A 25940-nucleotide genomic window follows, 5' to 3' on the forward strand; every position below is an offset into this window, starting at 1 on the left:
GGAGATGGGGCCCCACAAAAGTAAAGGGACATAGCTGGATTTAATGGCATGTGATGTTTGACATGTTTTCATTCAGTCAGACAACAGATTGCCGAGGCATCTGGATGTGTGAACAACAAGAATTGCAGCAATTTCTTGGCTCAGTCCTGTAGTCATCTTACATAACCTTACTGAGGAGGCTAATTAGCTGTGTCAGTAATAGTTATGATAGAATGCAGGGTTTGGCCACAGAATGGCCATTGGCTTACAGAATACTGTTAAAGTAGCACAGTTATCAGTTAGGAGTGAAACTGCATTTGTTATCAAATATGAAAATTGATACATTTTTAATCTGCAAACATACCACATATATTGCACTCCTAAGCTATGCACAAATAATTGCATTTGTCTGTCTGATCCTGATACCACCACATGCATTTTAGCTTTTTGCTTGGTTTCACATCCTATGGTTTCCATATACAGAATCTTTTCTTATTGCTAAATTGTGGTGATAAATTTAGGATGACTGGGAACTGCTTGACTGCACCATTTCCTTTCTAACCCAGCATCACCAATATCATTTCTGCATTAGTTATAGTCCTCCTACTCTCATACAGTTCATAGTCTTTAAGACATTTCAAAATCTTCTTGATGGCTAAGCCTAACATTATGACCACTAGTACAGATGAATGTTAATTACCTTATTCCAACAGCAAAGGTCAGAGAAAGACAGCAGCAGAAAGCTTTTTCTGAGTGTATCCAAACTCCCCATCAGCAGTTATGAGTGTCTTTTTAGAGCTTTCCAGTAGTCAAATTAAGGAATGTATTAGAGCAAATCCAAACTGTTTTGGCTTTGGCTTAGAATTTACAGGAATTAAATGATCATTGATGCTCGAGTCTGTGTACCAGATCCCCTGAGGACCTGTGTGGACCTAAAAGCACCTAAAAGAGTAACGAAGTTCCCTGCAGTGGTGGTCATAATGTGACAGCTTTGGGGACCCCATAATTGTGAAACATGGAGCACAGAAATTCAGTGCAAAACATGAATTTATCTGCTGTATTGTTAAATTTGATCTATGTAAGACAGCTATAAAATTCAACACTTTTTATAAAAACATTTTCAGTTTATTTCAAAAGGAACTTGATCTTTCCATGCTTCAATATTTGAGTAGGTCTTGAGATTTTAAATTAAACCTTAAATTGGACATTTTCAAATACAGAGACAATTCTCCATTTTGGAATTAGGAGATTCTGTGTCTCAAAATTGATTTTGTTTACTTTGTTTTCCGGACCAAGTTTATCACACCATTTTATTTATTTCAGCAGTGTTTGTTTGGGGCTATGACACTTTTTCCTAATGCTTGTACAAATTTGTCATACTGTCTTCTATGATTCTATGTTCTCTCACGTTTGTGGTGTTAAAACTTCCCACGCTGACTCATCCCTTGAACACTCACTTTGCACAGTTTTCATTCTGCTGTCTTGTTTTGACAACAGACATCTGCTCTTCCTCACATGCTATTGTTATCTTGTGCATTGCTGCTACTTTTCTTGACAGCAGGTTGCACAAAGTGTGACTATACGTGTTTGAAAATTAAATTGCAAGCTTAATTATTTTCCATTGTCATTCTCTCCCCAAATGTTAGATCCGCGTGCCGCTGCAGGACGGGCGGCGTAGCAAGTCCATTGAAGAGCGAGAGGAAGAATATCAGCGGGTACGAGACCGGATCTTTGCCCGAGAAGTAAGTATTGAACATGGATGGAGGAGCAAGTGCTTGCAGTGCATATTTCCTCATATGTCAACAGCACCAGTGTTTACTCAGTCAGGTTTACTCAGAAATTAATTTCTTTGTGATAAACTTCCACAATATCAACAATTACCTTCACTTAGTAATTTACTTTATGTGTTAAACTGATTTTTAATGAACTGTTCTTTTTCTTGGGTTGAATAATTGACAGTTGTATTTTGACCAGATGCTTGTGGTAGACATAAACAAGCTTTGGACATAATTTAATGGGATTTCTGACTGTTTGTCTTGGCAGAATTAGTAAAGTTCAGTACAGTTTGTTGTTTTCCAGGAAGAACCTACATTTTAAGCACATTCCACATAATGATCTTAAAGGGTTAAGATCAGAAAGACTTCATGTTAGCTGGATTTATCCCTCCTATTAACTGCTTTGATTTGTGTTCAATGTGAGATGTCTGAGGTAGTCGTCCTCCTCTATCATTAGTGTTTAGCGTTTTTTGAGTTGTTTGGAGCCATATGGTCTGTTCTCCACTTAGCTAAAGGTAACACCTTGGGCTTACTGATCTTAAGCACGTCCCAACTTTTTGGGAGGTTATTAGAAAGTGAGTGATCAGAATCATGTGATAATCCTGGAATTTGCAGTTAGTAAAAAATGAGTTAGAAAGAAAAAAAATCTTTTTTTTTATCCATTCTTAACCCATTTTGATTTCAGAAGATCCAAAAATGTTTGTGCAACCCCCCCCCCTTCTCCCCAATAAGAGAGTTATGTAGTAAGGTCATTCAACCTCAGAGGAACAGTTCAAAGAAACCAGTGAAGGATCTGTAACGCTATTGCATTCATGTCCAAAATGACTTTAAGTAATCTTCAGAGTTTCATCCGTGCTGCCTTTCCAGTGAGTCCCTCATCTCAGACGCGCTCACTCAAATGGCACCGGGTTGGACTGCTGGCAAGAGTAGTCCTTGTTGAAAGTGTAGACTGTTGAGAAATGGGTCCTGTGGTAAACTCACCAAGGCTGCGCATCAGAACAAAGATGTCATAAAGTCTGCCTGTAATGAGATTGAAACTGTAACTGGATGTAGTCCAAAACGCTGAAGTTAAAGCTCGTCTGCTGGATGAGAGAAACACTGCAAAGGCAGTTTTGTGTTTTGATTCTTATTATTTGCCACACTCAATTTGCAGTCTCTCGTGAGGTTCTTGATCCCACACTGAGAATCTGTGCTTTATTTTATGCCAAATACTCATAAATCCAAGCCTGTAAACCTTTTTGACATGGAAAATACTGCTTGTCTTAAGTGCTCTTGAAAGAATTATACATTTCATAATGTGCAGGTGTCCTTTTTTTTACAGTCTTCTCAAAATGGATACATCAATGACAACAGGTAAGATCCTACGTTCTTCTGAAGACTTCAATGTTTGTAGTTCATAGACTTCATCATGGCCATCTCTCCTATTAACACTGTAGTGTGTTAGGTTTTAGTTATGAGAGGTAGGCAGCTACCTCATTAAAATATTAAAAAGTATTAGTTAAAAAGTAGTAGTTTTTGACTTCTTGCAAGTTTGCCTTGTGTAAAATTTGATTGTAGAGAAGAAATCAAATTTCGCTTTTTAAAAAAAAAAAAAATAAAAAATCTTTTTTTCTTTCAAATGATTAATTTGCTAATTTCCATGATGTTTTGTGTTAAAATTACTTTGAGTGACACTGTGTTTGAGAGAGATTTGTGCATAGTGGAATGCCACTTTTTTCCTTCTCTCTTATTTTAATAAGAAAATAATTTGACTTACAAGCAGTTAGACTAAGACGACCCCTAAGCATCCTGTCCGTTGAACTTGAAAGAGTATGATATAATATGCTGAGAGAAACGGGAATGATTGACCAGTCAACTTTTTGCCTTGTGTGCATTTTGTTTTTCTCCCTTATTTCTTTGGGTGGTGAAAGTTGCAGTGAACCTTCCTCTACCTCTTACACCACTCATTGTCATTCTTCTATAAACCCTATCCTGTTTTCCACTCCAGTCCTGTAACTCTAGCGTTTTCTCCTAATGTTAACCCCAACAGACTTTCCACTGAGGGCTACTGCTCTAGCTCTCAAAAGAGGAGGCAGATCTTTAGGTATTGGGCTGCTGCTGACTGACTTGTGTGTTGCCATGCCCATTTTTCAAAGTGGTTTGGTGATGATAGTGGTGACCTGTGGTGGTTATCTTTGCTTGGCGTAGTCGGCTGATTAATGGCTATTCCAGCATTGCACTTTTGGGCTTCCCAAGACCCATGCATGGCTGCTTTGTGGTTTCACTGGGGACTCACTGACCTACTTACCCTTCCACCCATCCACCATCAACCACATTTTTACACAAAGTAACTGCATTGCTTTCACAGTAATCTGTTTGTTTTGTGGTTGACTCAGTCTTGTAGTTTTTGTTAACATGTCAAATGTTGCATAGTATTGCATAAAATATACAAGTAGTGCGCATGTGCAGCAGTGCTCTCCAACTGACATGGTAATTTGAAAATAAGAACCACGAGGCTCAGTAAAAGCCCTTTATATTTTGTGTCCAACAGCTAATAATTTTCCTTATTGATAAATACTTTCCACTTTCATCTATACAGTGTTGGGAGATGTTCATGATTACTAATGAGTACTGTGTAGTCTCTTTGATGGAAGCCATAAAAATGTCTCTTGCATCAATAAATACTTGTATATAAAAACTAATGTTAAAAGTCCAAAGAGATACTAAAAATAGCTTTGTTTGCATGCTTAACATGCTTTTGGACCTTTGTGCCCAAACTGTTCGACCTGCCTCAGCTTTGACTCTGATAGCTGATAGCTATCCCATGCTAGTCAGATATTATCATCAGATCCTTGTAGTGGTTTATGTTGCCTGAACAGATCAGGCATGTTGTGGCGTATCCTGCAATACCAACCTTTCCACTTGTCCTTAAACTAACCTCTGTTAGTGGAGTCTTGTCGCTGCTCAACATAAACACATTACAAACCTTAAGCTGTAATGTGTCTTTGCCGTTTAGGAGTGGTATTAATGTTTTGGTACGCATGTGTACTCGGTTTAACTGGAGAAGCAAATACGTTGGTAACTTGTGAATCTCTAGAGTGCAGAAATATATGGTTTTCATGCCTCTACACTTGGCAACACATTCTATTGTTTTAAAAATGCTGCTTTTAGGGAGTTACTGGAAATTTAGCATAAGTTTTCATTTGGATTAGGATGAACTGATTTGGAATTTGGTGGTCAAAGGTAAAAAAATCAGACAGGCCATGTTTTTGGGCTAGGCTTTAAAATTCTTATGGAATAATCCACACTGTAAGGTTTAGATCAATAATAGGATAAAGTTTTGGCATTTTGTATACAAAAGCTTAAAGGCAGAGGCCAGACAAACATTGATAAAACTGGTGAAGGCGTACGAGATGGTAATTCCAGTGTTTTTATTCTGTAAATATAAACAGGATCTAAAATATACTCTGCTTTGTAACATGTGTTTGTGTATTGAAATGTAGATGTTTTTAGTTTTCAGAGATGACCCTTCTGTCATATTTAAGAATTTTTTAAGATTTATTTATTTTTTTTTACCATATGAGTAATCCATTTTTAAAAAATTCTGTTATCACTTAATTTATGAAAATTTTAGAAGTTTAACATGGGAACTGAAACAGAATTATGTATGTTTGAAGTGTTTTTCTTTCCATCTAAATGTGCTTATAAGAAATTTTAACCTTTTAGAGAATGCATGCTGTTAAAATACACCCCTAAAATCACAGACTTGTTGATGTTCTTCAGTTTAATGAACACACACAAAAGCTCTTTGGTTATAATAACATCTAACAAGGAAAATGATTGAGGTGCATAACAGCGAGAGTCTTATCTCCCCCTCCTTCCCTTGTTTGTGCATGTGATGGGGGAATGCTGTCGTGAGGAGATGAAATATCATGTGATCAACAGCAGAATCCCTCCTCCTCTTTCTTCTCATCCTGCTCTCATCTTTGTCTGCAGATCGAGCGAACAAGTGTGCGACTGCTTGTACAGAGAATGTCAGAGCACCCACCCTTCCTTAAAATAGGCTGTGCGGAGAGAGGCCTCAAAATAGATCCCCCCATTAATTCGGTCTCTGAAATATTTATGAGCCACAGCCACCTTTTAAGCACTACTCCCTATTACTATGGTTTTACAACCATAAACACATCTTCGTGCTCATCATGGAGATTTCCACAATCTGTCTGACATATTATGAATTAATTCCAGTCTTTTCTCTGTACATGGACATACTCTGTTCATAAACCTCCAGTGATGGGGTAAAAAAACATTTACAGCCCTGGTGGTTGTTTTTCTTTTCTTGCATGCAGGGTCTTTGTTCTACAGTATTTTTGCAGCACAGTTGCATTTTTCTTTTTATGTTTTAAAGTTAATAAATTCTGCTTTTTTTTTTTTCTTTCATGTTCAGCTAGAACAATAGTATTCTTAATGCTGCCACTTAACTGGCAGACCCAGCCATTCACGTGATAGTGGATTTCCTCAGAGTGGTGGTTACTGTTTCAGCATGATCATTAGTTTTCTTGGCAGCTACCCTTATCTAGGGTGACAGCATCACAACAACACATTGTGTGTGTACACAGCAGTGTAGCTTAAAGAACTATATTGATGAAGCAGTTGTAGTAAGTGTGTATTTTTGTAAGTATTGTGTGTGAGAGTCTGAGTGCTGATGTACATCGGCTCTTAATGAGTGTTTATGTACATTTGGTATTAATTCAGTAGTGTATGTGTGTCTTGTTTCTATGCTATTTCCTGTCTCAGTGGAAAGACGATGCATTTTTAAGTGCATGCATGATTGTTTCATCTGTGTTAATATGTTTAACATGTTTATGCAAGTATTTATGTCCTCTATGGGAATGGTGTCTACAGTCTTTGGGCCTTTTCACACCTGGAAATACAAACTAGGTTCATATTTTGTTAAACTGATCTGGTTAGTATGTGAATGGAGTCTAAAATAGTTTACGTACCACGTGAACTTGATATTGATTTGATGGGGATGTGTCTGATATACACATGCATACATACCTGCCTCACTTTCTTTATTTTCAGGCACAGGCATTGCTCTGTCACAGTATACCTGAAAGGTGTCTGCATTTTCTTGAGGTTTTAACCCTTCAAGTCCTTTGATATTTAAAAACAGTCTCCGCCTCTCTCTAGCCTCTACCACAGAGTGTTCTAGTTTTCACAGTAGAAACAAACAGAACTCGTTCTGGACCGAAGCCACCTCTTTTTGTCAGGTTAAGTTTGACTGTTTGGTCTGGACCCAGGCCCATATGTCCATAAGTTTTAACTACAGTGATTTTGGTTGGTATCAAACAAAATTTAAAAAGTCTAGACCAAACATGGGAGGTGTGAAAGCACCCTTAGATGGTTAATGTGTGCTGAGCTCTTGGAAATCTGTCTTGTCTAGTGTCTTTGTAATATCTTCTTACATCCTAGTGTTTGGAGCATCTTTTGCATGTATGTTTTCCTTTCTGGATGGGTTTGTGTGAGAGTGTATGAGTGTGTGTGTATGTGGTTGTATTTTTTAAATTTGAGACATTATTGTTTGGTATGTTGCCTGAGTTTGTATTGTGGTATACTTAACCAGCAAATATACATCTGTGTTGAATGCTCCATCTTTAAAACCTCTCAAACTGTGTGTACTCTCTGGCTATTGGTGACCTTACTCTGCTCTTCTGTTTCTGTTCCCCCTATCCTTTTCTGTCTTTAACTGTCTTTATTCTGCTTCCACCTACACACCTCTGCTTCGAACTGTCTTATATGCACACTTTTTTTTTCTTTTTTCTTTTTTTAAAATCTCCTCCTTCTAACCCTATACTTTTTTGTCTTTCTCTTCTGGCTGTGCTTTCTGTAATTTGCACATTCTCACTCACCTTTCAACTCTTCCTGCTATAACACCTCCTCTACTTCATCACTACTTCATTCCCATTTTTTTTCCATCATGTCATCTCTTATCTTTCTTTTTTTTCCTTCCTGTTCTGTCTTTTCTCAGAAACCGTGAGAGCTCCAGCCGGGCATCAAGCAGCCGTCAAAGCAGCACGGACAGTGACATGAAGTGCCTGGAGCCAAGGCCTTGGAGCAGCACCGACTCAGACAGCTCTAACCGCACTCTCCGGCCACCCGTCACTAAGGCCAGCAGCTTCTCTGGTATCTCCATCCTTACCAGGGGGGATAGCCTTGGCAGCAACAAAGGCTCGCAAGGGAGCTGCAAAGGCTCTCGCTCTGGTAAGGATTGGAGAAAAGTGGAGAAGAAGCATTTAGGTAGTATGCCATTAGCTTGTTTTATTTTACTTGCCTTAAATGAGTAGTACAACATGGAGAGATGGATTATCTAGTCATATAAGCTGTTTTTTGTATAAAATATAATGAAAAATTATGATAGACTGACCAAACGTCATTGTAGTTTAAGAATTAACTGTGTAGCATAAATTGAATTTAAGAAGCTCCCTTATGTCTATATTCCACATCCCACAAAATTCTATCAGGTCGGCCCTCTTAGCGAGATTTTAAGGTAATGGATAGTGCCTTATTTCTTATTTCATTGCTAAATGTGCCAGCTATTTTTTTTAAACAAGCTTTGGAGAATGATATGGTTGGTCATTTCTAAAAGTTGCCCTTTTCATATGTAGCACACAGCAAGAGATGGTCTGCTTCAGACAAATTCTCACCTTTGAAAATACTCATTTTTGGTTCAGGAGAAGGGTGCTGCCTGGGTAAAGTGTGGAGAATGAAGGCTTTTTGACGCCCACTTGCGCAGTGTGTATTCACATTACCTGAGCTATTTCCACATGGTCTCTGTTGGACATAACAGATTTTGTACTATGAAGCTGGCTATTAAATAGCTTTTAAGGTCCGGCTGTGTTGGACATTTGCCTTCCCAAATGTGTCTCCATCGGCTTGTGTCTATAAAAGTTCAAGGCTGGAGTGCATGTGTGAAAACAATTTAATAGTGGTCATCAGAGGACTCGAGGATTGGTTGATTTGCTTCTCCCGACGGGGCTCCCCCGGTTTCATTTTAAGTCTGTGTTGACTGCTGTGCTAGTTTTTGCTTTTAAGATTCATGTGTAGAAGTGTTTTTGTCTGCCCTACTCTGTGGAGACTAAAGGTGTATTCATTTCTCCTGTATTGTTTTGGGAAAAGCCTGTGAAGATCCTGACTAGCCTTGTACAGAGTTTTTGTTTTGGTTTTTATTTTGGAAAGGGGGACATAAGTATCATCCACATTGTCACAGGCAGCCTGTTGGTCAGAACAATAAAAGCATTTTCTTAGGAAATTGTGTGCCCCCAGTACCTACTAGCTACTTGACAAATGATTTGGTCCCTGCAGTTTGTGCAGTAGAATTGTCAAAATGCTTTTGTATCAGTTTTCAGTCATTGAGGGTATATTCCTGTGTGCCAGCAAACTGTGTTAAACAAGTCATCAGAAACTCCTGTGGTTTAAGGGCTTTCAAGGCCGTCCCTTTATTAGCAAAGAAAATCTTAAAGCTACAGGTATTTATCCGATTAAGAATTAATTTCTGTCCAAACGTGTTCTTGTAAAATGTTGAGAGCTTATTTAGCAGAGCTCATATTTTATAACAATCAGGAATCAGAAGTTACTAAAATTAGTTTCAACTACAAAGGTGACAAACGTTTGATGCAAAGGTTGACTTTATTTTGCCCTCTAGTGGTTTTGCACACATACAAATCATTTTCAGAAATCTTCAGAACACTATTTGGTGTTATTCAGTGATGATGCAATATTTTAAGATCAAGTCATAATTTGTGGGTTTCAGTGTTGGAGAATTTAAATTTCAAAATGATCTCCTTTATCTATCATGTCATCTTCTAAATCACTAGGCCTTCCCCTAGTCAGCCCTGATGTATGTCCTCCACCTGCAGCCTCCCAGTCCAGCCGTAGTCTGCTACCCTGCCCATCTCAACAGCCACAGCAGCCACAGCCCCAGGCGCCACCTCAGACTGCCCTGCTGCCCACACCGCCGCAGCACCCTATGAGCAACCACATGATTGCTCAGGTAAGTTATCTCCACTACCAACCAAAAATGGATGCAATGGCACATTAAATTTGTGGTTTAATATAGGACGTCTGTTTGAGAGTCTGTTTTTCTTTTTGGTTTCTTTGGTGTAGCAGAAGAAAGAGAAAAACATGAGGTATTTAAGTGGCCATGACTGTTAGTGTAACAACTCTTACTTAAATGTGCATACTGTAATTAAGAAAGGACTCAGTGCTGTTTATTCAGCTGTGTACGGAAAAATTTTAGACAGTCCAGTTTATTCATTGAAATTGATTATTAAGGGCAGCAGTGTAATTTCAGGTATAAATATCCTGCAGACAGTGAAGCTGCATTATTTCTCCTTGTCAACACACCTCATCAGTGAAAAAAGAATTTGAAATGGAAACTTGGCCTTCTCAATGTCCTACTCACAAACACTTTTATTACTTCTTAAAAGTGAAAGAAAAAGTTGAAATGGCTACAGATAAGACGTGCTCTTAATTAAAATAAAATTATTAAACCCAGAGTTGTTTAATATATGATCGACATCACTTTTACTTAGGCCTGCATGCCACATTTTTATTCTCCAGAGTGAGGGAGAACTTTAAACACAGTTTTCTAACTATTACGGTTAGACACTGTGTGCATATTGTTCTACAATCACTTCCAGGGTGTAGTGACCTGAGGACATTCTGTTCAGAACATTTGGGATTAATGCATATCCCGTTACACCCTCATCAAACATATCAGGGAAAAAACAAGGAGACTTTGAAGGGGAATGCATGGAAACAAGTGCAGTGAATTGAACATATTCAGCTTATATATAGAATCAATGTCAACCATCCTCCTTTAACAGGGTTGATTTTTCAAATAATGTCACAGTCGATAGTCTTTGATTGCACACATTTCCTTTTCTTCCTTTTTTTCTGAGTAGTAATAATTACACTTAATTTTTTATATATAATTTGTTTGTGTAATATTTAGAAAAAAACTTGATTTCCATTACTATCCTGTCTGCTCATTAACAACTTTTCCTTTGTGTTCTAACCCTCATTTTTCCTATGTCTTCATTTCTGTTTTTCCCTTCTTTCCACTGCTTCTGATGCCGTGTTCTTTTCACTGCCTTGCTTCACTCTCTCTATGCTCTACCTCTTTATTTCATCACTTTTTTTGGTGTGTATAGCCGGTGGCGTCTCTGCAGCCCTCTCAGCCTGTCTCCTACTCCAGCCCTTCCTGCCCCCAGGTTCTCCTGCCAGTTTCTCCTCCCCAGCAGTACACAATGGTACTGACACGTATTATAGCTTCATCTCTTTTATACTCATTCAGTTAATGACTGACACTTTAGCTGATGCCATATCCTACTAAAAACTCTTGCACTCATTTACTGTCCTGTTTACATTCACTCAGGGGAGTCAAAAAACATATCTTGGCTCTATCAAGATGCGAGTGTGTCTGCAAATACATTGAAGTAATAGCTTTTTCATATAAACTGGTGTTACTGTCAAAAGTGGATTCAGTGAGTTAATGTTGTGTCTGTAGTAACAACAAAGAAATGGCAAGGATGTGTCCAGTTTGTTCCTGGCTACGTTTTTTGTTTTTCTCTTTTAAATCGCTGCGTCTGTATGAGTGCAACCACGGTTGCCTACAGAAGCAGAGTTTGAGTTTGGTTGTGTTTACAATGAAACAGTCATTTGAAAAAGAGTTTTCACTTGACTCTATGCAGTCCTTTCTAAAATTACTTACTGCTTCCATAATAATGAAGAGGATAAGCAGCACTTTTCTTATATGGATAATCAAATGCACTTGATTAACTGATCATCAGCAAGTGTAACCACCTCTCCACGGCTGGGCATCCCTACAAAGTCACACAAGATCAAACCACCAAAAAAATAATAAAAAAATAATTTGATACTCTACTGGCCTCAGTTACCTTGTTAAATGTTAAAAGTTCATGCAGTACAATTAGAAAAAGACTGAACAACTATGAGTTTTTGGGAAGCGTTACCAGAAGCTGTAACCTGAAGCAGCTTTCTAAACGAAGCACAGCTTGTTTTCTGCCCCAGGGCCTTGCAATCACTCACTCAACCATGAAATCCTCTGTATACCAAAGTATTCTGGAGTCAGATCTATCTGAGAGCAAAAGGTGGCTGAAACCTGTCACACACCCTAGGATCATTGTCCTGTTGCAACAGTCATGCAACAGGACAATGATCCCAAGCACAGCAGCAAATCTACGACAGAATAACTGGAAAAGAAAAGACTCAACGTGGTTTAATGGCCCCAGTCAAAGATGAGTTCTGCCTGATTTAAAATGCCGTGTTGGGACCTTAAGAGAGCTAAGCATAAATAATAACCTGCAAATTTCAATGAACTGTAAAGTCAAGTGTGTGAAAATTCCTCCAGAGGTGATGTGAGAGACTGATAAAGTCACACAGTAAACAAATATTTAATGCTTTAGGATGGTCCTGCAAGCAGGTGTTTTTTCTTTCTTTCTTTTGTTTGTTTGTTTGTTTTGTTTTGGGTTTTTTTTAAACAAAATTGTGTAGACTCCTTTGAAAACTTTCTTTTTCACATGACTGTATGTAAGGCAGTGACAGATTAAGCCAGTATAAACTTCAGTGTCTAATTTTAGATTTTCCAGCATACAACAAAGTCAATACTCCTGCCATATTTTCTGAATGTTTGCAGTGTTGTATTTGGATTCTGCAAAAATAATAATGATAATAATAATAATGATGTGTATAACTGTATATGAATATACTCAAAGTAATAAATTACAGACACTTTAATGTGAGACATATTTGACCAGGTCACCTTTTCTTTTCCACACACAAGTCACTCTGGTTTTGAGCAGGATTGCTAGATATACTCATTTTGTACTGGGTGCAGTGAGATAAAAATTGTATTGATCCTGGGATCAGAATACTTTAACAATCCCTAAGGAAATTATGTAATCTCTGTTATCTGTGATTGGTAACATGGGTAGCAGAAGTGTTTTCCAAAATGACACAATGACCCTTTAATAATCAGAATAGGAGTCATTTTAGACCATTGGTAATGAAGCATTTAGGCTGTTGGAGATCATTGTTAATTACTTAGTATGTCCTAAAATGCATCTCCAAAATCAAAAAACAGTACTGATATAGGAGTGTCACCTACAAGTCACAACCAACTAATGGCATTATTCCATTCTACCCAGGGAGAAGAGCTGGCACCCCAGTTCACACAGATGACACTGAGTCGGCAGGGCTCCAGTGAGAACCCCGAGCCTCCCCCTATGTATCAGGCTACTCCCCCAGTGCTGCCGCAACACCCCCCACCCCAGACCGGCTACATTATGGCTACTGCGGGTCAACCTTTGCCACCTCCGTCTGGTTACCAGCCCACCACTGGACACCCCCATCCTCCACCTCCACCACCTCCTCCATCCCAGCCTGTCATGCAGGCCGCACCACCTCCACAAGGCTACATGCAGCCCCCTCCACCTCAGCAGGTATGCATTCCTCCACAGGTGGTCAGATAAAAACAGCAGACATACCTTTCAGATTTCAATTCAGTTTCCACAGTTTGTCAGCTTTGATTGAATATTGATGTAGCTGATATCTGGAGGCAGCCATCCCCAAGGATTACATGATTAATGAAATGTAACACAATGTAATAAATAAAACAGACCTGTGTATGACTTTCATATCGGGTAGTTAAAATGTAATTGCAAACATAAATTAATATTTCATACTTGCAAAAGGTTTTATAGATCTGTTATCTTATTTAAATCATTACCTAGAACAGCACTCTAGACCGAAGGCAAGGTAATTAACTTCATGATATGTCAGTTAGCAAAGCTGTCACAAATATCATGGAAGATTTGCAAAATGTTCTGTTTTTACGGCTTTTCATCAGGCTTTTCACTCATCGGATTTTATCAAAAGTTATATATGTACTATTTGTAATTAATTTAGTTTTGACATGTTGTGCAGTTTTCTTTATACAGATTCATCCTGATTGACACTTAAAAATAGCTTTGATTCTGTGTGCTTTCATTTTATAGTTCTAATCTCTGACCTTTAGAGACATTTATTGCTGGTTGTTGGTGCATTGTAGTGCAGTGTACTCTAGTGTTTCTGTTGGCGAGTCAGTACGATCATTAAAAAATTGGTGGCCATACAGTCGTCAAGAGCCTGAATCACAATGTTGTATGGTGAAATATAATTAACCTGCACCCCAGCAAAGTTGTGGACGCAGAAGTATAATCACACCTTTGAGTGGAGTTGCTTGTCTTTTGTTTTAGCTCATCGTTTTGATTTACTCTCACTTTTCTCCTATGTTGTAAATGTCTTCCACATATTTCCTGGCTACAAAAATTTTGCAAAATGATCTTAAGATACAGCACATGTTTGCTCGGGTTCTCTCCAGGTACTCTGGCTTCCTTCTACATCCAAAGACATGCAGTTAGTGCGGTTTGGTTAATTGGTGATTCTAAATTGCCCACAGCTGTGATGTGAGTCTTGAGTCTGTCTTTTTGTAGCTGGGATAGCCGCCTGCAAACCCTGTTAAGGATAAGTGGAAGAAGATGGATGGAGTTGCTTGAAAACCATCCAGTTGAAGTAAAATAATGAATGATGAATGTTATTTCCTAAAGGTCTAAATAAGCAATTTTTAACAGAGGGGAAATGTTTACTGCTTTAAATACAAGACTATTACTACAAATATTCCAGCTTTCATGCTGATAATCCTGCCCTAACACATTTGCTTTAGTGAAATTTCAGGACCAAGTATTTATGAAAGTCTTTATTACTGTTAATTTGCTTTCTAAATTTAAGTAAAATGTGATTTGAGAATTTGATGGTTTACAGAAGCAAAATAATATGGTAGTTTATTACTTCTACACTAAAAATTGTCTATATCAGTGTGGTTCAGCTATTCTTCCCTTCAAAGTTCAGTAAATACAGATTACTGAACTTTGGTTTGTTATTTCCACGCAGATACAAGTCTCATACTACCCTCCTGGTCAATATCCAAGCTCAGGCCAGCAGTACCGTGTGCCCCAGCCAATGTCCCACCAGGTGTCTTACCCAACCCAACGCACACAACCCATGCCTCAGCCAGCACAGCAGTCAGGTCAGTTGATTTTCATGTGCTGTGCACCATCAGACAACGTGATATGCAAAAAAATCTTTTTTGATATGCACAGACATAAATACTGCCATTTGCAGCAAATGGGCATTAAAAAGAGGCCGTTGTCAAATGTTGATGCACATTTACTTTTTATTGCATATTAATGTGTTTTTATTTTATTTTGCTTTTCAGTCTATTGACAACTGGAAGATCGGGTTTTAATGTGTATTTGTAACAGATGTTGTATACTTAAGTTCAAAATTATTATTTGTCCATGTAGTTGTACTTACTGGAAATTATATTGGGGATAAAGTCCACTCGATTTTGGAACTGCAAATGTTTTCCACATCAAAAATTGCCAAGTCACACTTGCTTTTAAATCTACCAGGTGAAAGGTTGGAGTGAAACAGCCGTGCCTGCTTGTTCATCCAAGTCCAATACAATCAGATAAATATAGCGCTATTTTTTTCCTGGAAAAAGTTGTCAGGCGCCAGCATTGTATGGTTTGTGAAGTCTGGCTGTTTGTATAGTAAGTGACTGACAGTGTTGACAACCTAAAAGGACTTTGGATCATAATGGACGTCTGCCAAAACCACATAGTTCATGAACATGAAGGTCAGAAAGACCCTACATTACAACATGCCTGCAGTCTGGTCTGAAATATAAGTTTTGTGATGGTGAAGATTTATACTCATAGAAAATCAAAATTCATTAATTAATTTATATTATGTTTAAGCATGTAAGCTTAAAGTGAAGGTACATTTCAGTTTTTGTGAGTTATGTGATTGTCAGTGTTCTGTAAATTGTTTTCTTCTTTTTCCTTTTTATTTAATATATTATTGTTCTCTTTTTTGACATTAACGCTTATTATGTCCTGTTGTTCTGTGAATTATTTAAAGGTAAAGGCCCAACTACTCCTCTTCATCCCCTTTCCTCCCTTCTGTAATATACTGTGGTTTTACTTTAAATATTTTTATTTTTAAATTATTTTGGTCATCAGGTCTTCAGACCATGATGCCCAGCCAGCAGCCGAGTTACCAGGGCATGATGGGTGTGCAACAACCCCAAAATCCTGGACTGCTCAATTCACAGAGAGCAGGAATGGGAGGACAAATGCAGAGCATAATGGTTCAGTACCCACAGATGCCATCATATCAGGTATGCAACTGTAGGAGTTAATAAAGGATACTAGTAAAAAGTCCTATCTTTCTTTGGTTAACGTGACTAGTTGATGATTACAGAACTGTCAGGTTTTTTTTTTTTCAGGCGAGAACAAAAGTTAAGCATTTCCAGCATCTAAACCACATGCGGCTCCATGTTAAAACAGCGCCATCTGGTGTACAGTTGAAACATCATTTTATGTCTGCGAAACAGATATGGAGCTTACGGTCCTAAAACTGCAACAAGCTTAACAAAACAAGCTAAGCAAATATTTTGAAAGTAGACCTGTTTTTCTGCTGTACTGATACAGATAAGTTAAAAGAACTGATCAGATCAAACTCAGGTTTGTGCCAGTGGTTTATTTAGAGTCAGGGGTGCTGCTGCAGAAAGCTGTCGCTCTTTGCCAGTGTAGTTTGTGTTGTGTGTAGGTACCGAAGAACACCTTGACCCTGTGTTGACAGCCAAAAAGGCTTGCATTTATAATCCATGTTGCAATGATGATCTTTTACTAAAATGTGCTAACATGGAGCTTTGATTATGTGGTTTAGACTGTGAATTGAATAAGGTTGCCGCTCAGAGGCAGCTGAAAATCTATTGCTACTGTGATTTTCCAAACACAACAATATACAGCAAAGAGTTGCACTGAATATCTGCTGCTTCTTAAACAATAACAAAAGCCATGCGAAGTGTAACGCAGGTTTAACACGAGTATCTACCTAATCATGTTTGTCAGAAGACCACTAGACCCATCAGTACACATTCCTGAACTGGACCTTTTTTTTCTTGACCTTTGACACTTTGCTAGGTACCTGTGGGTAATGAAAATCAGCAGGTGGTGCAGCAGCAGTACCAGCAGCAGGTCATGGTCCCAGTCAGCCAGTCTGTCCAGGGGCCCATGCCTGTTTACTACAGTGTTATCACACCCACACAGCAGAATAGCACAAGGTAGGTGCTTGAAGACATGTTATTCCAACAAGAGATTTAATAATAACCTTGAAGTATTTGAAATGTTTGTTTCCCCGGATTTTAATATAACCATCCACAATGTGGTTATGTTCTTCCTCTTTTTATGTGTCTGTCTATCCTGCAGTCCATCAGTAGGTTACCTGCAGCCCCCCAGCTCTGAGCAGTATCAGATAACACAGTCACCATCCCCCTGCAACCCTCCACAGTTGCAGCAGCAATATTCAGGTGAGGCTTGACGTCAGCAGATTGTAAAGATGAATATTTTTAGGATTTTATGGACATCAGAAATTTGTGTGACATCCATAATCAATACTGGACTTATATGCTTTATAAAAGTGTAGGCTCCTAAAAAGAAAACAATCTCAAAACTGTTTTTGTCTTAGACTGCGGCAGTCCCAGGTGCATCTGTATTCGAGTATATGCTAGTGCTGACCTGATGAAGTCATAGTGTGCTTAAATCTACAAACACTATGTTGACTAATCTTAGTTGCAACTGTCCTTTACAAAATTAGATGAAAGGTATTTAGGTAAGAGTTCAGACAAAGGTACACGGGGTTCACATGTTTAACACGTAACTCGGTGTACTTCAAGCCCTGCACACGGGGACAAACAATGTTTAACCTCAAATTAGGTGAGGTTTATTTTTATGTATTCAAAGAGTAATGTGATTGGTCAGGAAATGAGATGTATCTATAAATGTAACATTGTTCTTCAATGTTTTCCACAGTTTTGCTTCATTTGTGACAATTAATAATTTTATCTGATTTTAACTTATATGTGATAGCTTTAACTTTTGCTTGGATGCATATTGAAGGAAATGCTGGATCTTTTTCACCAGTATCCACCCGTAAACCTGTTACAATTTCACAGTACTTGACTGAACACTGAAAGTCTGATAATTGGCCAAATGCAAAGGTGTCATAATAACTCTAAGGTGCTATTTTTTTCTATATGCTTCTCTTTCTTGTGGTGGTTGATAAAACCACCAAATTCAAAGTTCTTGTTTAAACAGAGGGGAGAAAATAATGAGAAAAGTAATTTAAAAATAAGTCAGCTTGGTTGGCATTTATAAAAAAGTATGCAAACAGCTGATCTAATGCAGGTGTACACAGATATAAAGACATCTTAATTATAAAACTATATTGTTAATGGTTATAAGGTCTCTCAAAGTGTTTGTCATGTTATAATAAATGCCTTAATATTATGTTCATTGTCTGATTTTAAAGCAGCTCTCACTCATGGATGAATACAGATTACTTAGATTAATAGTTGTCTGCACTATAATTTAATATATAATATATGTAGCTTACTAAAGTGATTTAAAGTCTTGGAATTGCTCAGTTGTCACTCTTAAAGGGAAACTGGTATTTTAATTATCTTGTGTAAAGCTGCCTTTTTTGCTGAATCAAATACAGTGGCTTGCAAAAGTATTCGGCCCCCTTGAACTTTTCCACATTTTGTCACATTACAGCCACAAACATGAATCAATTTTATTGGAATTCCACGTGAAAGACCAATACAAAGTGGTGTACACGTGAGAAGTGGAACGAAAATCATACATGATTCCAAACATTTTTTACAAATAAATAACTGAAAAGTGGGGTGTGCGTAATTATTCAGCCCCTGAGTCAATACTTTGTAGAACCACCTTTTGCTGCAATTACAGCTGCCAGTCTTTTAGGGTATGTCTCTACCAGCTTTGCACATCTACAGACTGAAATCCTTGCCCATTCTTCTTTGCAAAACAGCTCCAGCTCAGTCAGATTAGATGGACAGCGTTTGTGAACAGCAGTTTTCAGATCTTGCCACAGATTCTTGATTGTATTTAGATCTGGACTTTGACTGGGCCATTCTAACACATGGATATGTTTTGTTTTAAACCATTCCATTGTTGCCCTGGCTTTATGTTTAGGGTCGTTGTCCTGCTGGAAGGTGAACCTCCGCCCCAGTCTCAAGTCTTTTGCAGACTCCAAGAGGTTTTCTTCCAAGATTGCCCTGTATTTGGCTCCATCCATCTTCCCATCAACTCTGACCAGCTTCCCTGTCCCTGCTGAAGAGAAGCACCCCCAGAGCATGATGCTGCCACCACCATATTTGACAGTGGGGATGGTGTGTTCAGAGTGATGTGCAGTGTTAGTTTTCCACCACACATAGCGTTTTGCATTTTGGCCAAAGAGTTCCATTTTGGTCTCATCTGACCAGAGCACCTTCTTCCACATGTTTGCTGTGTCCCCCACATGGCTTTGGCAAACTGCAAATGGGACTTCTTATGGTTTTCTGTTAACAATGGCTTTCTTCTTGCCACTCTTCCATAAAGGCCAACTTTGTGCAGTGCACGACTAATAGTTGTCCTATAGACAGATTCCCCCACCTGAGCTGTAGATCTCTGCAGCTCGTCCAGAGTCACCATGGGCCTCTTGGCTGCATTTCTGATCAGCGCTCTCCTTGTTCGGCCTGTGAGTTTAGGTGGACGGCCTTGTCTTGGTAGGTTTACAGTTGTGCCATACTCCTTCCATTTCTGAATGATCGCTTGAACAGTGCTCCGTGGGATGTTCAAGGCTTGGGAAATCTTTTTGTAGCCTAAGCCTGTTTTAAATTTCTCAATAACTTTATCCCTGACCTGTCTGGTGTGTTCTTTGGACTTTATGGTGTTGTTGTTCCCAATATTCTCTTAGACAACCTCTGAGGCCGTCACAGAGCAGCTGTATTTGTACTGACATTAGGTTACACACAGGTGCACTCTATTTAGTCATTAGCACTCATCAGGCAATGTCTATGGGCAACTGACTGCACTCAGACCAAAGGGGACTGAATAATTACGCACACCCCATTTTTCAGTTATTTATTTGTAAAAAATGTTTGGAATCACGTATGATTTTCGTTCCACTTCTCACGTGTACACCACTTTGTATTGGTCTTTCACGTGGAATTCCAATAAAATTGATTCATGTTTGTGGCTGTAATGTGACAAAATGTGGAAAAGTTCAAGGGGGCCGAATACTTTTGCAAGCCACTGTATTTATCTTTCAAAAGATATGAAACGTATTTCACTACACATATTGATATTATTATGTTACACGTGTCTGACTGTTTGTGCTCTCTCAGGAGTACCACCTCCTGGGCCTGGGGTGATGGTCATGCAGCTCAGTGTCCCCAATGGACCCCAGCCTTCCCAGAACCCCCCTCTTGTCCAGTGGAACCCTTGCAAGTACTACAGCATAGAGCAAAGGGCAAGCAAGCCAGGCGAGCTCTACAAACCTGACAACACTCCACAGGTACACACGTGCATGCAAGCCTTCTTGATCAGAGTGGAATTATTTATTAATGCAACAAACCTCGTTAATTCAATCTGCAACTCACATGTCCATGTGTGTACTTAATTGTCTTTTCATTAATATCGCCACACCCTAGCTGTGATCTGTGATTCTCTTTAAAAGCTGTTTAGATCAGGAGGCTCTTTGAATCTGATGAATGAGTAAAGATTTTGAACTTAAATTACCATCAATTAATCAGAACAATATTATAATTTCTCTTATTTTTGCTCTGTGTTTATAGGCCAGTACTCAGCTGACGAGTCCCCTGGCCTCCCCCACTCAGTCTCCCACCCCGTCACCTTCTGGCAGCGTCAACAGTGTCTGTCCAGGCCTGGGACCATTACCCCTCATTTCCCAGTTTCCCCGGCCAGGAGGGCCAGCTCAAGGTACGAGTGAAGGTTCAAATCCATAAACAGATACTGGCTGTTCATGAGTAAGTTTTCATACACAATGTAAAAAATATTGCAGGTCTCCAACTGAATATCATCCCAGTATAGCCCCTAGACTCACAATCACATAAAGTACACTTAAGGCTTTGATTTGTGTCCCATGTTGCCCTTTCATAGTCTTCTCAACAGCTTTACGCATCCATAAAAGTCTGGACTAGTCAGCAGTAGTATATATATTTTCCAGTACAGATATTTTACCATGTTAGCTGTGTTGGTGCTACGATTTACAGCAGCATTGATGAAATGTTGTTTTATACATTTAAGGTTTCGCCCCCAGATGAGTTATTTATAGCAGTGGTTCTTAGTTCCCTTCAGTGAAGTTTGGAGACAATCGGAAGGGATCCCAAAAAGACTCTCTTGTGAGGTCATAAAATTGTGCTTTATCTATAAAGATGGCACCTATACAGCCAATTTACAAAAAATAATAAATCTTATTTCGCCCTTTACTCTGTAACATCTTATCATGTACTACCCAACATCTTATCTTTTAGCCTGTACAAACTCTAAAATGATTGTGACACATCAGGTCAATCTGTTATGAAATCACCTACTGCAACAAGGGTGTAATAGACTGTTCATGTTCATTTGTGGCTTTGCTTATTAGCCATTTAGGTGGCGAGCATGGAGTCTATAACCGAAAAAAGCAAATGGGCTAAATCATTACGATTACTCTGTAAGTTGTCTTTGATAAAATTGCTCTTTCCTGTAATAGTTTCTTGCTCCCCAAAGGTTTGGGACCCCCTGGTTAAAATATTATGAGTGCAACTTTGATTTAAAATAAATAAATAAATAAATAAAAATTGTATTCGCCCAGCTTGGTTGGTTGAAAAGAGGATTAGTGCACAAAAAACAATTCTCTTGATGCAGGTGTGCTTTCAGCCCTTGTTAGGTTTGTGCTCTTTCACCAGTTGCATCAGCAACCCTCTAAACCATGTCGGGTGGCTTTTGGCTGCAAACCAATGAACAAATGATGGCTTCACCTCAGCAAATTCACATGACTGGCATCGTGCCACTTGGTCAAACCTTCTGCATACACACATAACTTTACCTCATCACTGTCCTTTGGCCTATTTTTACTCTTTGAAATGTACGGTTACACGTACGAACAGGCTCTTGCATCAGTCTGCGATACTACATCTCCACAGTGCATCTTTATTGCATTTATAATGTATAATAAATACTGTAGTAGTCAGCTGACCCATAGATGACGTTAGGTGGTTTCCATATTTTTTTCTTTTAACTTCTTCCAAATCTTTATTGGAGTAATTTGCCAATTTAATTTACCAATATACATTATACGTATCCATTTTGACTGTTGAGTGTTAGTGTATTTAGAGTATGTTGTATGGATTTCCAATCTTTAACTGTTCCTTCTTAATTAGTTGTTCTCTTTCTAAGGGATCATTTGTCTTATCCAGTGGTCTAACATTATGTCACATGTATTTTTCCAGCCACACTGTTAGGTTTTCAAAACTAGTGAACATCATTAATGCTTATCCATTTAGATTACACTTATGTTCATCTGGTTACAACAAAATAAGAAGTGGTTTCTGTCTCTTGTAATTAGTTTTGAAATGATGTTCTCACATGTCATCGGACCTCTTTTATTGTGCACTGCACTCCCAGAGACACAAACATGGTCTTCCTTTAAACTCTGCATTTAGTACATACGTCTGTTATGTTTATTATTACTCACTTTAACTTGACAGGTGCTGCATATATTTGCAAAATGGATTACAGCACGGTTTTCAAGCTTCGGCTGAGGTTTTAATTTTAATTCACCATTTGAATTGTGCAGGTGATGGTCGCTACTCTCTTTTGGGGCAGCCCCTCCAGTATAGTCTCTGTCCCCCACACCTCATGCACGGTCAGTCCTCCTACAGCTCTCATCAGGTTAGTATTGACAAGCCTTCGTCCTGAATTCCATCTTAATGATTAGGGTATTGACTGATATTGATGTTTTCTAGTAAGAGCCTTTTAGTTTGTCAGTGTGCATTAATCAGTTTCTCTGGTTTAAAGATATTTCTTTAGTTTGTGGACATTTATTTTTCGTTTGGGTGCTGTCATGAATTCTGGAGTGTAAAAACTTACCACCAGCTACAGAACTGTTTTTGAAGAAACAATAAATCTGTATGCATGTGAAGAAACTGACAGCCTCTTAAGAATGACATTTTTGTTACTATAACACAAGGAGAAACTGCTCTTTTGTTATTTTGTTATTCTTAATATTCTTAAAGCAACGCAACATTTGATTTGAATTCATTGCTGATTGAGACCCATTGATTATCTGTCTGGGCTCTGTGATTAAAGTGCTCCAGAGTTGAGAATCACACAACTTTTGTGCGTTACAGTCATAAAATGTGGACTTTGAAGGATTAAAGCTCTTTTTAGAGCACGTTGTGTAGCTAAAGCGCAGTGTTGTTTCAAAAATTTGAAATCCGTGACCTGTCATTTTGTCTCTCTGCTGCTGACCTTCCAGTGCAGTCTGGTGAAATGTTTTTAAGGGTGCAACTGATATCACATACCCCCACCTAGTGTCCTCCTTTGTTACTGCATCTTTATATGAGTCTTATCTGATGTGTTCAGGGCCAAGGAGTAATGAAACACGGAGCACGAGGGAAAAAACAAACACTCAAATCTGCATCAACAGATCTTGGTACCACTGATGTAGGTAAGTTAGAAATCCACTATCACAGACCAGCATAAATCGGCAAGTGTCCTTTCATTTTGTGCTGGTATGTTTTTAAAGAGTTACACAACTTAAAAGAACCCTCTGAGTTTCAGCATTCGGTATGTTGTTTTTGTAACAACACAGCTTCCTAACTCGACTGGAATCTGCAGTTTACAGACTCCTTTATTCTTCTTTATCTTTATAAAACCCGAGAATTTGTGGCACGTATAAGACACACATGAGAAAGGGTTGCATATCTTCTTTTCTTGTCTGAGGACATGAGGATTATAAAAGCTTGTTACTTAGGTGAAAGTACTTTCCTAGAGGAAAGCAAAGACTGTGTATGTGTGACTTTATTTTTGGTAGCCTATATTCCTGTGCTTTTTTTTTTTTTTTTGGTTTGCTCACATTAAATGGAGTTCATTAGTATTATCATTGTCCCTTCTCGTTCAGTGGTGAGTCGAGTACTCGAGGTGACAGACCTGCCGGAGGGGATCACACGTCCAGAGGCTGAAAAGCTCTTCAACCAGCTGTCGCTGTGTGGTGCCAAGATCCAGTGGCTGAAGGAGCCCCAAGGAGGCCGAGGAGGAGCAGGGGGCTGCGGCCCCTGTCCTGGTGCTGGGCCTTCAGGGCCAGGAGCAACAGCGGGCCCCGGAGCTAGCATGGGAGCTGGGGGAGCGAAGGGCGACGGAAACGACCCAGCTCACCTTTACACAGTAGTGGCAGTGTTCCCCAACACCATGGCTGCCCAGAGTGCTTCCTTCAAACTTAACAACAGTGGGGCCAGCCTCTTCAAACTGAGGGCCGCCAAAAAGAACTATGACCTGCGCGTGCTGGAGAGAGCCAGTTCTCAGTGAGAGGAAAAGAGAGGGGGAGGAACGAAGGTGAAAGACAGACAGAAAGAGAGACACTTGGTGGAGTGGTGGAAAAGGGAAGAGGACTGAGGGGGACTGCTCTTAGTGTACAATTTAAAAAAAAAAAAAACTTGATTTAAATCATGTGTCAAATGTATAAAAGGGAAGAGGGTGTGAATCATGAGGTGGCTGGTGTTTGGTTGCAAATATGATTTTGTTGTTTGTTTTTATTCATTGTTTTTGTTTTGTATTTATATCGCAGAAGAGCACACAAGACACGCGAGCATGTGTTTCACTGTTGCCGTGGAATGTGTGCTGCCATGATACAAAAACACACATAACAGAAACACAAGTGCAGGCAACAGGGTCACGTAGCACATAACAAAAACACACTGGACAGTCGACCTCAGTCAAACCTTTTCCTCCTCTTCCTCCCTCCCCTCCCTGACCCTTCCTCCTTTTTTTCTGCCAGCGCTTTCTCACCTTCCTCGACTTTCTGTCCCACAGTTGTCTCTTTATCTCACATATTTATAAATTTTCATACAGCACAGTTGCGTACTCTCCGCTTTCTCCTGCTGCTCCCCCCTCTTGCCATGTCTCAAACTGCCTCCTATCTTTCTCTGCTCCTCTGTCCCTCTCATGTATTCTGTCACTGCTCTCTCCTCTCTTGCTTTGTTTGCCTTACTGCTGTTGTGGGTTTCTGTATTGCGCTGTTTCTTTTTCTTTTCTTTTTTTCCTCAGAAGTTTTTCTTTGTTTGTTTTTTGGGGTTCAATATATTTATATAAGTGATGTAAGGAATAAAAGAAATCTATATATTCGGTGAATTTTTTTTCCTTTTCCTCCCCCTGAGTGACAAAGGTTAGGCCTTCCTCCTTTATCCCTTTATCCCTTCCGTCTTCATCCCCGCTCCTCTTCCCATCTTTTTTTTTTTCCTTACTGCCCTCTACCTCACTTCTTCTGCCCCTCTCCTCTCTCCTACAGTCGCCCCACATCCCCCAGCTCCACCCCCCAGACGCCCCATTGTGTTTGCGTTTTTCGTTGACAGCTGTGCAGAACGTATCAGAAGAAGTAGTAAAAGTGCACAATGATTGCATATGTCTACTGTAAATTTTATTTAATCTGTTATTTTTTTTGTTTGTTTTTAAAAATATAAAAGTCGAGAAAAAAAATCTATGAAAACATGCTTTGTGTCGTGGTTTGTTGTACTGATTTACTGAAGCCGACTGTGACGTCTGAACCTTGAGGTGGTATCCTGCAAAAGCGCTTTGCAGTCTTCTCTCCTGCCTGGTAGAAGGTCTATCCACCTTGCATTTTTTTTTTTTTTAAGTTTTTTGCCTCTCTGCAGTAACAACCATATTTTAGGAATCATCTACTGTCATGGCTAAAAACTTTGTAGGCCAATAAAAATTTCCCTTATTGGCCAAGCTTTCAAAGACACCAGGATTATGAACATACAAACTAATATAGTAGACACGCAATTCCAAGATATGTTTCTGAGCCCTTTACCCCTTAAACCAGGTTTATACTCTTATAATGTCAAGTGAGAACTGTTGGGCTACACCTCGCAATCCAGATTTATAAAAGAAAGCACCTGCAGACTGTCTCTGCAAATGTTTGTGAATGAATAGGTCATCCTAAAGAGCTCTC

General features: G+C 39.0%; 1 protein-coding gene across 8 annotated transcripts in view; it reads left to right on the top strand.

The window, feature by feature from the left end:
• LOC134627388 (R3H domain-containing protein 2) overlaps positions 1–25152 on the top strand; it is a 63060-nt gene extending 37908 nt beyond the window's left edge. For 4 of the 8 annotated variants that reach the window (XM_063473422.1, XM_063473421.1, XM_063473423.1 and 1 more), the window contains 15 exons: positions 1626–1721; positions 3058–3107; positions 7762–7994; positions 9608–9783; positions 10946–11044; positions 12962–13255; positions 14745–14880; positions 15878–16035; positions 16844–16983; positions 17129–17229; positions 20110–20279; positions 20560–20704; positions 22566–22660; positions 23354–23438; positions 23892–25152. In XM_063473422.1, coding sequence (XP_063329492.1) covers positions 1626–1721; positions 3058–3107; positions 7762–7994; positions 9608–9783; positions 10946–11044; positions 12962–13255; positions 14745–14880; positions 15878–16035; positions 16844–16983; positions 17129–17229; positions 20110–20279; positions 20560–20704; positions 22566–22660; positions 23354–23438; positions 23892–24295 — 2382 coding nt within the window. In that variant the 3' untranslated portion in view covers positions 24296–25152. The remainder of the gene's footprint in view (positions 1–1625; positions 1722–3057; positions 3108–7761; positions 7995–9607; positions 9784–10945; positions 11045–12961; positions 13256–14744; positions 14881–15877; positions 16036–16843; positions 16984–17128; positions 17230–20109; positions 20280–20559; positions 20705–22565; positions 22661–23353; positions 23439–23891) is intronic. The other 4 variants (XM_065470780.1, XM_065470778.1, XM_065470781.1 and 1 more) reach the window with 4 other exon arrangements.
• The last annotated feature ends 788 nt before the right edge of the window (positions 25153–25940 follow it).

Source organism: Pelmatolapia mariae, linkage group LG5 (assembly GCF_036321145.2).
Source record: "Pelmatolapia mariae isolate MD_Pm_ZW linkage group LG5, Pm_UMD_F_2, whole genome shotgun sequence".
NCBI classification, from domain to species: domain Eukaryota; kingdom Metazoa; phylum Chordata; class Actinopteri; order Cichliformes; family Cichlidae; genus Pelmatolapia; species Pelmatolapia mariae.